This window comes from Mandrillus leucophaeus, unplaced genomic scaffold, assembly GCF_000951045.1.
Source record: "Mandrillus leucophaeus isolate KB7577 unplaced genomic scaffold, Mleu.le_1.0 Scaffold83, whole genome shotgun sequence".
Classification (NCBI taxonomy): domain Eukaryota; kingdom Metazoa; phylum Chordata; class Mammalia; order Primates; family Cercopithecidae; genus Mandrillus; species Mandrillus leucophaeus.
Window position 1 is genome coordinate 4,438,297 of NW_012109030.1, and position 18,485 is coordinate 4,456,781.

The window sequence follows — 18,485 nt, forward strand, 5'->3', positions numbered from 1 at the left end:
CTTAAAAATTAGCCAGGCAAGATGGCACGCACCTGTTGTCCCACTGACTTGGGAGGCTAAGATAGGAGGATCACTTGAGCCCAGGAGTTTGAGGCTGCAGTGAGCTGTGATTGGCCACTGCACTGCAGTCTGGGTGACAGAGCAAGACCCTGTTTCTTTAAAAAAAAAAAAAAAAAAAAAAAAAAGTGGGGAAATTCTGTAGAAGGCTTCTCTCAGGGACCCAGAAAGACCTTGCTGGCAGTGGATCATGTGACTAAGAAACACAGTTTAAATGGCGTTCTGATGCCTTCCCCATGCTGCACATTTTAGACATAAACACACCTTCTTTTCCTTCTGTCGTCAGATGCTGAGACCGATTATTATGAGCTCTGGTCTCTCTTCCCTTCCCCGGTCCCACCAGCAAGCAGACACGCAGCCAGTAGAGATGTGCCGCCACATCCCTCTTCTCTTTCCCACAAGCAGACTGGACAGGGAACACATCCCCTAACCATGCCTCATTTCTGTTGATAATTCATATCACAAACGCCCATTTTCCCCCCAGGTTTGCCCACTTCTACAGGATGAGGCCCAAGCCACATCCTGCTCCCCACCCCTCCCCTCCTCGAGGAGCCTCTACTCACTTGCCCGTTTCTGCCCCTTAGGCATCAGAATATTTGATGTCGGACATTGTAACTTTTGACCACTGGCTTAGATGATCTGCCCAGATACTTATGATTGGCTCCCTTGGCCCTTCTCTTCTGCGTTCCTAGCAGGTTCTACTAGCAACTGAGAAGTAGAAAGTGGCTGTAAGATAAAACCAACCCTGACAAGCAGACCCAAATGATAGCACAGCAGCAATGACCTGCCAAATGCAGTTTTGTCTTCCCATTTTGTCAAATCCTGTTCCACATCATTCTCCTCTAGGGCACAGAAGCGGGGACCCAGCAAATTCAAACTAGAGCCATTTTCTCTCCTTCCATGATGCTGATAGGAACCAAGAGGTCTGGATCAATAATATTACCTGCTCTCACGCTTTTTGTCTTGATAATTTTCAGTCTAAATGATAATACAAACAGTGTCGCATAGAGATTGCACAACTTCAACCTTATTTATCATATCTGGCTCCATTCCTGGAATGAGGTAGAGACTCTGACTCCACAAGCTAATTGGCTACCGCTGAAGGAAGCCTGCACTGCCTCTAGAAAAAAAAGAAATGCCCCACACAGATTTGAAAGGCCGTTATGCAAATCCAGATAGAAATTCATTTGGGGCTGTCGTCACATGAGATCATTTTTATTCTGTAACTCCAGTGATTCCTTTCCTGGTGTGCATTTTTATCATTTTCATTACATGATTTTCTCAGAGCTGAAATGACAATATATCGTGTTAGATCTCAGAGTAAAGATGCCACTGCTGTTAAATGTTTATTGGACTTGCTCAATCTTTTCCAAATTTACCAACTTGATTGTCACCGGGGAAGAAAGAGTGTGAGCTTGTTGTTGCAGGTAGATGTTATAATTAAATTTGAGTAACACAACAGTGCCTTCATCCTTGACTCTCAGCCCCTATTCATGCAACTAGCATGTTCTGATTTATATATAATCATCTGTATTTTTTTTTGTTATATATGTTCTGTTCTTACTAAAGCACATAATTGCATAGGCCTGTTTTTCAAAGGGAGGATAGCTGAATTACAAAAGGAAGATCAGTTTATACCCAGAACTGACCTTGTTATAACTAAATGAAAAGCAATTATAGATGTAAAGAAAGTTGCTAAACTATAAAATGAACTAGAACTAGAAGATTTAAGAAATTAGCTCATAATGATGCTTATAGTATGTTTGGACTATTAATAGCAAAGAGATGAATAGCCCAGACATTAACCTGCTTCATGTCCTGGGCATTGTTACTTACTAGCTGTGTTCGCTGGAGTGAGTTTCCTAACCTCTGTCTCACTTTCCTCGTTTGTTCAGATGGGCAGAACAACAGACCCACCTTGTAGAGTTTCCTACGGGTTCACTGACACATTGCATGTCAGGTGCCCAGTGAGCATTTAATAAATGCTGGAGATTATCATCGTTATTATTATTGAAGGATTTTTAAAATCCTGGGCAATGAGAGAACTACCATGAAGACCATCTGTCTATTCCAACTCACTCAAACCAATTAGAAGAAAATAATGTCTTCTAAATATAAACATAACATATGTTCGTTATTTTTCATATGTAAAATAATTTCTAAAAGCCATAGAACAAAATTGAAAATACCTAAAGCCTTTCATCCAGAGGGAAACACAGTTCACATTTAGTATGTGCTGTCTTTTTTCTCTAAACCTGTTTCCAGAATTTTAATCAGACCATGTATCCCATGGTTTGACTGAATATTTTTTCGTTATTAAATATTCATCTACAACATCATTTTAGTGGTTGCTAGTCTTCCCCAACCTAGATTGGTCTTGCATATCTCGTCCCTTCTCAGTGATTGCTCTTTGTGGTGGATCTAGCAGGTCAACAGACAAGGGTCTTTCACTAATGCCAGTGAGTGTTCATCTGACGACAAGATGCTGGGGGATGAAGGAGATGGGGGAGCCTTACAGTGTTTCTAGCCATAGCTAAGCCCTGATTATGTTTAAAGCAACAATAAAAACAAGTACGTAGTACTAGTTTAGGCTTCTACCGACTCAGTGTTACAGCGTGGTGCCAAGGCTGACCTCATTCAACAGCCTCACAAGGGCTGCCCACACACATTATGCAGTCAGCAGGGGCCTTCCTATGGGGACCACAGGCCCTGGGCCACGGAGGGCACCACCGAAACTATCCCAGGGGCCAAAATGTGATGTTTTCCCGTCCCCACGTGTTACGGGAAACTAACAAGCCCATCCCTTATCAAGAGACACATGAGCACCTTTTTTTTTGCATTTAACAGAAGGTTTGTTGTGACTGAAGAATCTACCTTTGGAAAACTCCCAAGGAGATGGATACATTTATCAGAGATGAGCAAAGGTTTGCATTTTAAAACGTAGCAATGGAGAATCTTCTGAAGCAACGCCTATACCTTCTTCATGACCACGTTGGTGCCAGAGTTAGATTGGCAGCTCTAGGATCTGCATCAGTCATCTCCAAAGAAAGGTTCATTCTCAGGATTTCCTAAGCGGCCCCCCAGGAGTAGTTCTGGCGATGCCAAGTGCAATTCTGCAGCAGGAATTCACTGACACGTTCCCCCGATGACCCTATCTCAACAGTTCACCCCCCATGCTGGTTTGATATTTAAGCCTCTGTAAATAAGTGAAAATAAACAGAAGTCATCAGTGATCAATAGAATGAGGCTGATAAGATTTTTAAAAATTTTAATACGGGAAAGTTGGTTTTAGATCACCATCATCAAAAAATACTCATAAAACGATATTAACATCTGTAATATGAACCAATGATAGCTGAAAAGGGAAAAGAATGGTGAAAATTTATGCATACTCGAGTTTTTAAGATTACATCACTATTTTCAGTAGAATGAATGTGCTCCCTGAAACTAATGAGATTTGTGTTTTATATTTGTAACCAGCAGAGATCACGGACAGTGATGAAAGACTGGATGGCATTTCTCTACCACCAACAGGTAAATAAAATGCATTTACATTTTCATCACCCCCTGGAAAATACAGCCCACAAAAATATCTGCATTGAAAATGATTTTGACATTAGACATGCAGACACTTGAGCAAACTGCTTCTGCAGTGGACCCAGGCCCTGGTCATCGGAGCTGCTCAAGGCCCTGTGCTCAGAGATGTTTTTCACATTGAATAGAAAAACATTTTTCTCACACTCTTATTTTCATAAACATCTCAGAAGAGCAAATCCTAAGAACTAAGTATCACAACATTTTGCCTCCCCAAACCTTTGGACATTACAAACTATTTTTAACATGAAATGAGATTTCACTTTAAAACGGGAACCACTAATTTTATGTGATCAAATTCATGGCTAGGCTGTCCTCTCCCACCTCCTCCAAACGGCCTTGGAGCCTCGAGCAATCAATCAATCAGTGGACACCCAATGAATACTGTGTTTTAACTGAGCGATTTGAACAAGCCCAGCCATCCGGCGTGAGTGGCACGTTCCTAACACCAGGAACAGATCAGCTGAAGGCCCCCTTGCATGGAAGCGTTTGCTGCACACTGTTGTGTTGAGCCATAGACATAATTCCAACTTCATACTATTTGACTCTCAAGTAATGCTTCTGACCCTGGCTTCCTACCTGTGTATAGGTCCATATCTGAGAGCCAGAGGGGCAGGTGTCTGATCAATGAGCCTTGTGGAAAACAATTTATCCCCTCTATTGGTCACAGGACTCTACTGACTGCCCTCCAAAGGATACCTGAAGATTCTCTGCCCACAAAACCCAGGCACACCCAAAAACCCCCTTACTGAAAAAGCTCAACCGAATGTTTTTTCCTCTAGATTTGGGGTGGTCTGTGTTAATTAAATTCAGCAAACATTAGTGGAGTCTCTAGGCTGTGTAGGAACTAGACTAGGCCGTGTATTCATTGCCAGCACGTATCCCAAAATGGCAAGGAAAGCCACGTTCACAGGTGTAGGATGGGTCTGTGCCAGTGAACTTCAGAGCTTCAGAGCAACAGGAAAATTGAGCGGTGTAAGTGACACATTGCTTTCTCTGCCACTGAGTAGCTAAGCACCAGATCCATGGACAGATAAATGAAATGAGCTACATAGTGCAAAAAGACCTGCCTACATCAAGTTCTTCCCATGTAGAGTCATTATATAAAAGGGATTTCTCTTCTTATTTGGCTGTGTTTTCACATTTGTGAATTAAGAGAATTGAAAGACGTGATCTCTGTTGTTCCTTCCCAATTTGTCATTCTCTGACTATCAGGGCACCCTTATCAGCCTCATTCTTATCACCCGGGCCAGTCCCAGCAGATCCATGAAATCCTAATCATAATAGACCTAGCCTTCAAAAGGCCCTTCAGGGTAGCACTATCCCTTTCTAGCTGTGCTTCCCAAGTGCCCTCCCACCCCGGGCATCTCCACTGCCTGTCCTCCTGCGTCATGTGACACAGTGAGCTTTTATTATTTGAAAACCACTCCCCTTGAAGTTTATATTCACCTCCAAGTGGTGAGTATGGAATGCCTTTGTATTTTCCTATCTGAAGTTGGAGATACCTTTCCAGTGAGAAAACTGAGCCCAGAGGGTGCTAGGAGAGTCTCATGGAACTGAAAAAAATGTCAAGGAATCTGAGAATGAGAAGGAACTTGAGAGATCCTCTAGTCCAATCCCTTCTTTTTATCCAGTCCTTTTATTTTACAGGAAAAAAAGCCTGAGGCCCAGAAACATTAAGTGGCTTTCCCATGGCCTCACAGCTGGTTGACGGCCTGGCGGGAACCCAGGTCCCTCGACTCCCAGCCATGATACCGTATAGCTTTCTCACACCTAAGCCAAAGCCAGCTTTCCTCTGCATGTTTCCTAAAGATCCTAAGAGATGATGGATGTGCTAATCCCTTTAGGAGTCCTCTTCACTGTCTCAGTCTTCACAATTACAATGTTCGTCGTCCGTCAGCCCGGTTCACTGCAGCTGAAACTCATTCCTTCCAGTCTATTCTCAAACTTTACCCAAGGCTGTGAGGTCATAATGAAGAAAATAGTATCACACACCTGCAGGTCTTTTCACTAAACTATTGATAGATATTTGATACAAATCACTAAGCAGCATGATAAATAAAAACGTTTATCATTTAGAAAAGAGGCCGGGCATGGTGGCTCACGCCTGTAATCCCAGCACTTTCGGAGGCCGAGGTGGGCGGATCACGAGGTCAGGAGATCGAGACCCTCCTAACACGGTGGAACCCCGTCTCTACTAAAAAATATACAAAAAATTAGCCAGGCGTGGTGGCGGGCACCTGTGGTTCCAGCTACTCTGGAGGTTGAGGCAGGAGAATGACGTGAACCCGGGAGGTGGAACTTGCAGTGAGCTGAGATCACGCCACTGCACTCCAGCCTGGGTGACAGAGCGAGACTCCGTCTCAAAAAATACAAATAAAAATAAAGAGGAAAAGAAGTATCAGATTGGTGCTCAAATTTTGCAGTAATAACATTAAGTAATGTTGATATTCACCTTGATAGCATGTCTCTTGATTGCCTCCAGAGTAAAATCCCATTCTGGTTGGCTTCTTTGAATGCAGTGCTGCTCCTAACAGCCCTCCTCACATGTGCGCTTTAAGAACTCCACCTTTCTTGCACATGTGGTTTCATCCTTGAACTTGAGCCTCACTGGTCAAAACCATAGGATCGACCAACGGCTCTGATACAGACTCTCACGATCCCATTTATCTGAGCTAGCAACCATTAGTTCTTTTTAAAGATTTAGCAATGCTTTTATTACTTTTTTAAGGTCTTTTTTCTTCCTTCCAAACTTGTGTGTTTGGGGCAAGGGCAGGGAAAGGGGTGTAAATCCTTAAGGGTTTCTATGAACCAGAAGCGACTAGGGTAGGGTTACAGGCAGGTCAAATGACATTTGTTTGGATGCATTACATTTAAGCAACCTTCTATTCATCAGGTTTTAACAGAAATGGATTCACCCTCTATAATGCATCCATTTTATTTTCCCTTAACCCTATTCACTAATCCTTTTTGAGCAACTACCAAGAATCAGCCCTGTGTAGGATGTTGGTATAAAATGCCCTCAGACTAGTGTGAGAGGCAGAAGGAATTACATAAATGCTACAGCGCAGAAGTGTGGAGAGGGCCTGGGGCTCAAGAAAAGCCACCCAGGAGCTGGGGACAGTTTGCATTTAAAAAAAAAAAAAAAAAAGTATAGAGAAAGTGAAATCAAAACAGTGCTTTCTAAAATTTAAAATGGAGCTTCCAAATTTGAAATGGGGATGTTCTTCTAGACTTAGCAATTGTCATAAATAGGCATTTTACATACTTTTCTTTTAAATTAATAAACAAAAGTGTAAGGAAGAACATTTCAATTGCTTTTACCACCCACAGACAACCATTATTAGATGATTTTTCTCAAATGGTTCTCCATTTTATTTATCTATACAGTGGAGATCAAACGTGTAAAATTTTGTTTCCTACGTTGTTTTTTTTTTTAATTTTTACCTAACAAGCATTTTCCCACTGTATGGCAAATCTTCATATGCATTATTTTAATAGCTGCATGATACTCTGTTTTGCAGGTAAATTATCTTTTGGGCCATTTTCTATGACTGGTCAATGTGTGGATATACTCTAATGGTAACACACATTCATGGCCTTTCTCATAAAAAATCATTACAAATTTCAGATTTCTACAATTGCTCATGGAGGACAACTAAAGCCTTGGCTAAAAACTTAGCAACTTAACTGTGAAACACAGACACCTCCCCAGTAAATTCTTTACTCGTCCGGAACACCCACCTCCAGCCACGTCACAGAAACATGTACAACTCTTCCTTAGAGAAGTGGCCCTCCGCCTTCATTTTCTTGTCTCTGTTGTAGGTAATATATTTGACACCAGGAGAGAAAACACGGAGGATACAGAACCAGGTTTCACTGCCTAGACTTTGATTTTAGTGACATTGTTCAGTGGCATATGTAACTTCCGTTTGAATTTCCACAAAGATCCACGTAGCATTTCAGGTGCCTGCAAAGTGTGGGTGTTCTGTGAAGTTTACCTGTCATGTTTGAATAGTTTCATATACTTTCTTTGTAATGTGTGATAACCAAGCCTCCAATATGGTATAAGATTTTTAAAATCACTTTTAGGGTTGATTTGTTACCCTTTAAAAGTCCAGCATTTGATTCAGTTAGTTCATTGTCCATTATAAAGAAGTGGTTCTCTCTTCCCTGTTTTCATTCAAAACCTCAGTGTGAATATAGAGCTGTGAAACGTATTTATTTTAATGTAAACTGCTTAGATGCAAATATAAAGGAGCATGGCTCTTTCCAGTGCTGAGAGAGCAGTTGTGAAGGCCAAAATTAATTAGACCTTCATCGTCTTAGAAGATGAAAAAGCTGTTTTGGGAGACAGGATAGCTCTGACCTATTAGATGAAATCATTCATGACATCGGTACCCCCCAAATAGCCATTTGTAACTGAGTAAGTGCCAATGACCTATGAGTTCTTAGGAAAGAAAAACCTTTCACCTAAGTTGCGTCAACACAATGACAAAATAACTAATTATAAGGTGAGAAAATCGATCCATTATCTACATGATACCTAACAGCCATTTTAACAGATGGTCTTAACTGAGAGGTACAGGGTTTTGGCACTATGTGGCAAATGGCTAAAAATGTACTTAATATTATATCGTTTATCTGGTTCCTAGTATAGTTGCCCTCTGCTTTATATAAAACTAATATATGAAAATCTGGATTTATTTTAAAAAGATATATTGCCATGAAGGTATTTGTTTTATAGAAATATTTACCTCCAGATTTCTTTCTCTAATAAGATGGTGAATTTAAAACACTATGTTATTTAGAAACACTGCATCTACACTTCATTTATTGTATAAAGCAAATTGCATTGAATCTTTGCCACTTGATCCAAAGGCCAAAAATTGGCATGAAACCAATTTTGACTACAGATGACCAAACTCGGGGTTCACACCTGTCCACCAGCAGTTCCAATGCCTTCCCCTAGCCCTGGATTTAGCAAAGCGCAGAATGTTAAGAGCTAAAAGTTACTGTAGAGGCTATTCAGTCCCACCCCTCATTCTGCAGGTGAGGAAACTGAGGATGAATGAGGGTAAGCGGTTGCCCAGAGCCTGTTAACCCCTCTGTGGCCGGGGTCCTGCCTAGAACCCAAATTTCCTGACTACCCTGTCCAAGGTACTCCTGTCACATCACACTGAAACACTAAACCTAGAGATAGGAGGGGAGCTCTGGGAAAAATCCCTGTTCCACCAAAGACCAGCCAGTCATCAAAGATGAGAGAAGGCATCCCTGCACTGTGACAAAAAGCTAGCTTTAAGTGTGGCTTGTGGAGTCAGTCTAACTACTAGACAAGTTACATCTCGTATATGTGTGGTTTCTTTTTCTTTTTTTGCGGAGCTACAAGGAAGGTCTGGAGAAATTATTTCCATCATACCTTGTCGTTAGCCTTTTTCCATTTCTGGCCCGTAAGTAATCCCTTTCCTGAAAACAGCCCCTTTGTTTTATCAAGTGGTCTGATGTACTGCGAACTGCGGCTCTTGTGTTTTTTGCACCATGGGTTTTAAAATCTGTCCTGTGCCTCCCACAACGAAATATTACCCAAGGGAAGGGAAAAGATTAATTAGTGACCTTTCGCTCTGTTAGGATGAGTATGTTGCTGGTAAAGGCAGAAACGCTAACTTCCAAATGTGGTCTGTTAGAGATTCGCTGGGAGCCTTCGGAAGCACTGCCTTCCAAGGGAGGGCCACGGCTTGGAGTATTCAGCACTTGAGGACGGGCGGGGCTTGTTCAACCCAAAGATATGTGCAATGAATGGATCCACACATTGGAAATACGTATCAAAACTGCAACAGTAAAATCATATTTTGTAAATTAAAATTGTGTTTACTTACTGTGACTACTGTTCAGACTTTATTCAGAAATCCTTTTTATAGGCTTTCTTAGCAAAAAAAAAAAAAAATCCATATCTATGGATAACATCTCAATCTTCTGTATATATGTTTTATTAATATGTAAATATTTAGATTTTTTTAAATTACTATGTTCTTTAAAAAAGAATTCAATGCAAGCCTGGTTGTGAAAACGGTGTATAACATTGTCTTGTGATATCAATTCCCAAGATGCTCTTTATGTCTGATCTGGAAGAATACAATAAATTACTTTAATTGAGCATGCGTGCGGATCTTGCCTGTGTGCCGGTCTTCCTGTGTTTATGAAGAGAAGTCAGTGCTGTTCATTAATTAAAAGGTATTATTAATACTCTGATGATCTCCCACAGAAGTTATATCTCCTGATGAAGTTAATTTTAAAAAATAAAGAAATCACCTAGATTGCTGCCAGAGTGAAAGCCTTCAGACGCTGGAAAGGCAGTGTCTGGCTGTTAGATCAATGGCTACAGCAAGTCCCACAGAAGCACTTGAGCGTTAAGTACCGAGATGCTTGAAGCCTAATTTTAAATGAATTAGGTAGCTTTATAATCTTCACTTAAAAGGTTAAGCCCTGCTTCTATGGAAACAACACATCACACGGACAAATCAATCTTCTCCGATGCAGAGCGGCTGCAGCTGCAGAATCGTTCGCTTCCCCTCTTTGAACACAAGGGGGCGCCACTCCTCCCCGGGCACCTGCCCCCGCTGCCTCCCGCGGGCGTGCTCCGCCCTCCGCTCTGAGCGGGCCTCACCCGCGGGCTGGAATCCAGCTCCATCAGAGGTTCAATTCAGAGTCTGACTCTAGGCCCCTGGTTTTAGAGGGGCCTGGGACAGCTGTGAGGAGAGGCGGGCGAGTAGGGGCAGGAGCTGCTGCCTAGGAAGGCACCTGCACCTGGGCAGGGAGCCTCAGGGAGAGCTGTTGCAAAAACATGTGGACTCCAGCCCCTGCGTCTTGCAGGCGTCCACGCTGCTCTGAAGCTGGAGTCAGGCTCCAGTCCTCGCCTCCACCCTGATGCCCCCAGCTTCCTGGGGTCCCTTGTGTCAGGCCCCCACATCATATCTTTTGGCCCAAGGCCTCTGGGATGCCCTTGATCCCACAGGGCTGGCAGGGATGAGTGCTTTGTAGGTATCCTGGCAGAACAGCCCGAAGACCTCTCTAACCCAACGGCCAGGGGACCCCATTTCGCCACAGGAGGCTCCCCTGGAAGACGCTTGCACACCTGCCTCAGTTGTCACCGCTCCTATCCTCCACCCCCCAAACCCCCCTCCCCAAGGATCTGAGGACACAGCTGGCTCATTTCCCAGCAGCACCCGAGTTCAGCTGCACCATTTTACTGAACACCAACTGGGCAGACACTGTGGGTGTTTAGGGCAACCGGTTTCGGGATAAAAGAGAAAAGAGGGCGAGAGGGGAGGCAGGGGCACATCCTGGCACTAAACTGTGCCAGGCTTGCACCATCCCGAGGGGCTGGGACGACGTGGGCAGCCGCAGAGCGTCTGAAGGGAAAGGTCTTGATGGGAGTCCTGTCTTAGGTCCATCCGCCTGGCTGAAGCAGGGAGCATTCGCAGGAGGGGGCGAGCTGAAGACAGGGGATCCCATGAACCCACAAAGTCACGCCTGAGAAAGAATCAGCCCAGGCCGGAGGAGGGAGAATGTGTCAAAGCTGACACCAGGTTACTGGCTGGGGAACCAGGGTGGGTGTCACTTACTAAGATAAGGAACACAGGGTGTGACGATTTGGAGGAGACAGGTGAGTTACTCCATTCATTCATTCATTCATTCATTCATTCCACAGGTACTTGTGGTGGGCCCTGCACTGTTCTGCCTGGTGGGAGTGCAGCGGTGACCCAAAGTCCCTAGTCTTGCAGAACTCACCTCAGACAATGTCACAAGAAAACGGACAGATGGCGGAACCCTGAGAGGAGCAGCACCTTGTGCTCATGAACAATCTTGCCAGAGAGAGAGCTGAAACAGGAGCTTTCTCCCAAACCAGCCAGGATTTCAAGCACCATTCATTCCTCATAACTCAGGTCTCAGCTACACTTCATCATCCAAGAAGGATTCGCAACTTTCCCAAGCCAGGCTCAATCAAGTCACCGTCTCTGACCCTTCACGTCGCTTGCCTCTCTCTGAAATTATCTTGCATATTTCTGTGTGTGTTTATCACCCATCTTTCCACTGGAATCTAAGCCTTGTGATGTCAGGCTGTTAAGATTTCAGGCCCTGGTGAAAACATGTTCAGGATGCCCTCTCTCCTCTTTGCCCAGCAAGAGCGAACTGGTTAAAGTTGGACCTGAGGTTTCCATGAATACACAGCCGAGTCGTTCTGACTACAGTGAGTCCTGACCTCCCAGTGCTGCCAGTTACCCGAAGTGACTCCCCTTCTCCCATCAGCCCAAACCCAGAGCCTTTATCACAGAACCCAAGATTGAGGGGAGGGTCAGGCCTGCTGGACAGTGCCCGTATCATGGGATGGATCAGGAGCCGTTTACAGCGCTCTCCTTTCCCCTATATCCCATTGTCTTAGATCACGTGGACATGCCTTTTCCCGTAATACCGCCACTTCACCGCTCTTCATAATTGTAGAAATTGTGTCAATAGATCGACCAAAGAGATGCACATTGTGCTCCATGAGAATTTAATAAACAGTGATTCAAAGCAACTTGAATTTACACAGATCAACTCCTGTTATGTTTTGTAACCTCAAACGCGTGAAATTATCCCCCCAAAGTAATATATACAGATATGTGTGTATATACATATTTGTTTATTTCTATTTTGTTATCGGTGAAATTAAAAAGAATGTTTAAATGAATCACAGAAAAAAAAAAAAAAAAAGAATATTCTGGCCGGGCACTGTGGCTCACACCTGTAATGCCAGCACTTTGGGAGGCTGAGGTGGGCAGATCACAAGGTCAGGAGTTCGAGACTAGCCTGACCAACATGGTGAAACCCTGTCTCTACTAAAAATACAAAATTAGCCAGACGTGGTGGCGGGCGCCTGTAATCCCAGCTATTCAGGACACTGAGGCAGGAAGATTTCTTGAGCCCGGGGGGTAGAGGTTGCAGTGAGCCGAAATCACGCCACTGCACTCCAGCCTGGACGACAGAGTGAGACTCCATCTCAAAAAAAAAAAAAAAAAAAAGAACATTCTAGAAATGGAGCTTGGAGTGCCCCACATGCTTTACACACATTGATATTCCAAACAGACCTGATAGTTAAAGGCCTTTTTAATTGTTTTATTTTTGGCCATTTTGGACTGTTCACTGAAACATGGAAAGACATTTTAAACCTAAACTTTGAAACTAAGCTACTTTATCATTCCTTTCAAATGCTTTCCGAAAGTGAAGCTGATACAGGCATGATCAAGGGACGAGTGGTCAGAAACCAGCTGTCTAGACTTCCTTTTGTGTGTATCCTCCAACACGGTGCTAAGACATTCAAAACATGAAGCGCCCTCCCCGCAACCATGGAGTGAAAAACAATTTTACACGGGAAATTAAGCATCCTGAGTTGTTTCACTGAAGTGGTGGACCACTTGCATGTTCAGTTAGAAAAACTATTTTCTGCTATACCCTAGCAATGCAGGGAGAAAGAGAATACATTAAAATAGAGGACACTTACTCTGTGTATTATCAAATTAAGTACCCTCCAAAAATGATGTATTTCTAACAACTGGACAGAGAATATCAGAAGTGACTCAATTAACAACACCCAGGCTAACCCCGTCCGCCTCTGGTGACACGGTAACGGTGCTCTGTCCTTCTGGGAAATATTTCACTAGTGTGAAACTATACCACCTTCTCCCCCTCCTGCCTCTCACTGATGCTTCCTAAAACACCGACCGATAGCCACAGGCAGCTTTGACTCTTGTTAAGATTTTCTGTTTGTTTCTATCGTCATACCATGCGGTGTTCCAGTGCGTTTGTCCTTCCTATCTGCCCCCATTAATGTTGCCTGGCAACATTAACCACAGCCCGTTCCTCCCATGCCTTGCCCCTGTGGGATCGGTTCACTAGTCATGGCACAGTAGACTTATTTTAAATGTCTGACTGACTCCCGGACACTGGCTGGACACTGACTGCTAGCTGGAAGCCTGCATGCACTATGACCTTGTCGTTATGATAGCATACAACTTTAGAAAGTGAACACTCTCTGGCCGGGCGTGGTGGCTCACGCCTGTAATCCCAGCACTTTGGGAGACTGAGGCAGGGGGGATCACAAGATCAGGAGTTCAAGGACAGCCTGGCCAAGATAGTGAAATCCCGTCTCTACTCAAACTAAAAAAAATTAGCCAGGCGCAGTGGCAGGTGCCTGTAATCCCAGCTACTCAGGAGGCTGAGGCAGAAGAATTGCTTGAACCTGAGCGGCAGACGTTGCAGTGAGCTCAGATGGCGCCATTGCACTCCAGCCTGGGTGAGAGTGAGACTCCGTCTCAAAAAAAAAAGAAAAGAAAGAAAGTGAACACTCTCAAAGACCAAGAGACAACTTTCGATTGGAAAGTACCCAGTGACTCTGGGGGTAGGAATGAGGAGGAGGTGGAAGCTGGCGAAATTAGTCGAAGCGGTTGGAAAGATTGAATGCAGGTGTGTTCGTCCATTTCTCACACTGCTATAAAGAAATACCCGAGACTGGGTAATTTATAAAGGAAAGAGGTTTCATTCACTCACAGTTCCACGTGGCTGGGGAGGCCTCAGGAAACGTACAGTCATGGCAAAAGGTGAAGAAGCAGCAAGCACCTTCTTCACAAGGTGACAGGAAACAGAAAACCATCAGATCTCGTGAGAACTCACTCACTATCACGAGAACAGCTGGGGGAAACCACGCCCATGATCCAACCACCTCCCATCAGGTCCCTCCCTTGACACGTGGGAATTACAATTCAAAATGAGATTTGAGTGGGGACACAGAGCCAAACCAAATCAGCAGGAGAAACCCCCCCCCAAAAAAAATGCTTTAAGAAATGTGAGAGAGTGGCTGAGCGCAGTGGCTCAAGCCTCTAATTGCAGTGCCTTGAGAGGCCAAAGTAGGAGGACTGCTTCAGGCCAGGAGTTCAAGACCAGCCTGAGCAGCATAGTGAGACTCCTATTTCTTTCTTTTTTTTTTTTTTTCTGAGACAGTCTCGCTCTGTCAACCAACCTGAAGTGCAGTGGCATGATCTTGGCTCACTGCAACCTCTGCCTCTCAGGTTCAAGCAATTCTTCTGCCTCAGCCTCCCAAGTAGCTGGGATTACAGGCGTGTGCCACCACACCTGGCTAATTTTTGTATTTTTAGTAGAAATGGAGTTTCACCATGTTGGCCAGGCTGGTCTCAAACTGTTGATCTCAGGTAATCCGCCTGCCTCAGCCTCCCAAAGTGCTGGGATTATAGGCATGAGCCACTGCGCCCGGCCAAAAACCCATTTCTTTAAAAAAAAAAATCGCTGGCGGTGGTGTGAGCCCGTAGTCCCAGCAACTTGGGAAACTGAGACAGAAGGATCCCTTGAGCCCAGGAGGTTGAGACTGCAGTGAGCTATGACTGTAACACTGCACTCCAGCCTGGGTGACTGAGTGAGACCGTCTCAAAAAATAAAAATAAAAATCTCTAAATAGTAGGTGCTGCTTTTGCATTGAGAAGGGAAACTTTATTTTTAATATATACTAGTATAGAAGAGTATTGAATGGCATAGAGGAATGTTCATGATATACTTACTGTTAAATAGTATATTCTGCCTGCTCATATTTAATTTCAAAACACTTATTTTTATAAAGTTAGTTGTGATTGTAACTACAAACACAGATTAATTGCAGCATCCAAAAACTATGTACCAATAGCTGCCTACAGCTTTAAAAAGGTATAGACAATGTGTTAATTAACCAGTGCCTGATCACTTTTTTTTTTTTTTTTTTTTTTTTTTTTTTTGAGACAGAGTCTTGCTTTGTTGCCCAGGCTGGAGTGCAGTGGTGCGATATCGGCTCACTGTAACCTCTGCCTCCCGGGTTCAAGTGATTCTCCTGCCTCAGCCTCCTGAGTAGCTGGGATAACAGGCGCCCGCCACCACACCTGGCTAATTTTTGTATTTTTTACTAGAGACGGGGTTTCACCGGGTTAGCCAGGATGGTCTTGATCTCCTGACCTCGTGATCCGCCCGTCTCGGCCTCCCAAAGTGCTGGGATTACAGGCGTGAGCCACCGCGCCCGGCTGCCTGATCACATTTTTAAGAGGAGTATTTACAAGCATGTACAGAAGAAAGAAGGAAGTTGTTAACAGTGGTAGAATTACATGTGATTTTGTAAAATTATATGTTTTAAGTTTTCTAAAATGAATGTATATCATTTACTAAAAAAAAAAAAGAAAGGTAAAGGAAAAAACTCAGTGGTATATGTATCAGTATATATGTAATGCTTGCTGCTTGGATACTGTTATGAAAACCTGAAATCTCTTGAAATATAACAGGCTTCTCATGTATCACATAAACTCCAATGAAAACTTCAGCTTCCAGCTCCTTGTTACTCCCATAATACGTACATCAAACCCATTTACAGAACTCTGGAGGTCAGTGCTTTACTTTGAAGGAAAAAAAAATCATTCTGAAGCTTAACAGGAAAAGGATATCCTCTCTGTAGTTTGAAAGGAAACTGGAGACAGAGCTTTATAAAAAATGCATTAGTTGCAAACCGAGAAGAAACCCATTTGAGGTGTGAGTGCATTTGACACATCAGTTCAAAAAACAATACCGCCAAGGCCTTTGGAGAGAAAGACTAAGAAAAATAAAACCTGGGGTGGGTTGTTGTAAGCAAGTCCAAGAACCTAATGAGTTCAGGCCATGATTGTCTGTGCTCTCGTATGCTTCTTCCTGATCTATGCAGTTTTACACAGACCTGGCAGGTGATGTGCTTTGAAGAAACAGATTTGCGACTCTCAAGCTATGTGTAGTGTCAACTCCCTCTGAATACTGTCAAACACATATCAGACTTGCAGTGCATGTTGGACACTGTTCCTTTTTTTTGAGTTACGCTCTTGTTGCCCAGGCTGGAGTGCAATGGCACGATCTTGGCTCACTGTAACCTCCGCCGCCCGGGTTCAAGTGATTCTCCTGCCTCAGCCTCCTGAGTAGTTGGGATTGTAGCCATGCTCCACTGCGCCTGGCTAATTTTGTATTTTTAGTAGAGATAGGTTTTCTCCATGTTGGTCAGGCTGGTCTCAAACTCCTGACCTCAGGTGATCTGCCCACTTTAGCCTCCCAAAGTGCTGGGATTACAGGTGTGAGCCACCGTGCCCAGCCACTGGGCACTGTTCTTAAGCTTCATTCCTGCAGTTTAACTCAGGTCATCCTCAAAACCATCTGTATTAGGGTTCTCCAGAAGAACAGAACTAATAGGATGGATAGATAGATATATAAGGAGGAGTTTATTAAGTATAAATTCACATGATCACAAGGTCCCACAATAGGCCACCTGCAGGCTGAGGAGCAAGGAGAGCCAGTCTGAGGAGCAAGGATAGCCAAAACTGAAGAACTTGGAGCCTGATGTTGGAGTGCAGGAAGCACCCAGCACGGGAGAAAGATGTAGGCTGGGAGGCTAGGCCAGTCTAGCCTTTTCACATTTTTTCTGCCTGCTTTATATCCTGACCATGCTGGCAGGTGATTAGGTGGCACCCACCCAGATTAAGGGTGGGTCTGCCTTTCCCAGCCCACTGACTCAAATGTTCATCTACTTTGGTAACCCCCTCACAGACACATCCAGGATCAATACTTTGCATCCTTCAGTCCAATCAAGTTGACACTCAGTATTAACCATCACACCATCCTATAAAGTAGATACCACTCCTGTCCCCACTTAACAGATGAAAGAAATGAGGTACCTTCTTCTAACTCATATAACTAAGGAGGAGTTTTTCAGCTCACATAACTATGAAGGAGTTTTTTAGCTAACATAACTAAGGAGTTTTTTTAGCCAGGATTGAACCCAGGGAATATGACTCCAACTCACATTTTTAGCATCTGTTTTGCCTGTCAAGTAACATTATTAGTGGAGAGAAGCATCCAGAATAATCCCAGTGGGGGCCCGGCCCATGTGATTTGCCTTTACAGTGATCTTTATACTTCAGTTTGCACAAAAGCATTGAACCAGGAATAATAGTACATGTTGATTAAATGCTTCTTATGAGCCAGGCATTGTCATAAGTATTTTACAGGTAACGATTCCTTTATCCATTATAAGCCTGGAAGTACTATTATCCCCAACCCCACTTCACAGGTGAGAAGACTGAGTTACACAGGGCTTAAGTAACTTGCCCAAAGTCACATAGTTAACAAGTAGCAGAGGCAGGATCCAACCCCAGGCCTTCTGATCTGGAGCCTGTACTGCCGATCTCTATGCTGTGGGATGTACTTCTAGCAAAATGTGTTGCATACTGGTTCTGTGTCAGGCCTTGTTTAAAGTGTGTTATTTGAATCATCTCTTTGGAAATGTCCCTAACCCACTGCCAGCAAGAGGCTGGGAAGTAGCATTCTTCAACCTAACAGCTGGCTCTCTATTAAAATGTTTCTGGGCCGGGCACGGTGGCTCACACCTGTAATCCCAGCACTTTGGGAGGCCAAGATGGGTGGATGACGAGGTCAAGAGATCGAGACCATCCTGGCCAACATGGTGAAACCCCGTCTCTACTAAAAACAGAAAAATTAGCTGGGACATGATGGCGCTTGCCTGTAGTCCCAGCTACTTGGGAGGCTGAGGCAGGAGAATCGCTTGAACCCAGGAGGTGGAAGTTGGAGTGAGCCGACATTCAGCCACTGCAGAATGGGCGACAGAGCAAGACTGGCTCAAAAAGAAAAAGAAAAAAAAAATGTTTCCAAGGGAACCTATCAGAGTGATTCCAAGAGGGAGCTTTGTGATCACAGTGACCAGCATGCAAATAAGTACTGGCTATATCATTCTC

The 18,485-nt window shown here is 43.9% G+C and overlaps 1 protein-coding gene across 1 annotated transcript in view; it reads left to right on the plus strand.

Annotated features, from left to right (window-relative positions):
- BEND7 (BEN domain containing 7) overlaps nt 1–5,856 on the plus strand; it is a 78,003-nt gene extending 72,147 nt beyond the window's left edge. The window contains exons 8-10 of the mRNA XM_011968136.1: nt 3,541–3,591; nt 4,322–4,378; nt 5,302–5,856. Of these exons, the coding sequence (XP_011823526.1) occupies nt 3,541–3,591; nt 4,322–4,332 (62 nt within the window). The 3' untranslated portion in view covers nt 4,333–4,378; nt 5,302–5,856. The remainder of the gene's footprint in view (nt 1–3,540; nt 3,592–4,321; nt 4,379–5,301) is intronic.
- The last annotated feature ends 12,629 nt before the right edge of the window (nt 5,857–18,485 follow it).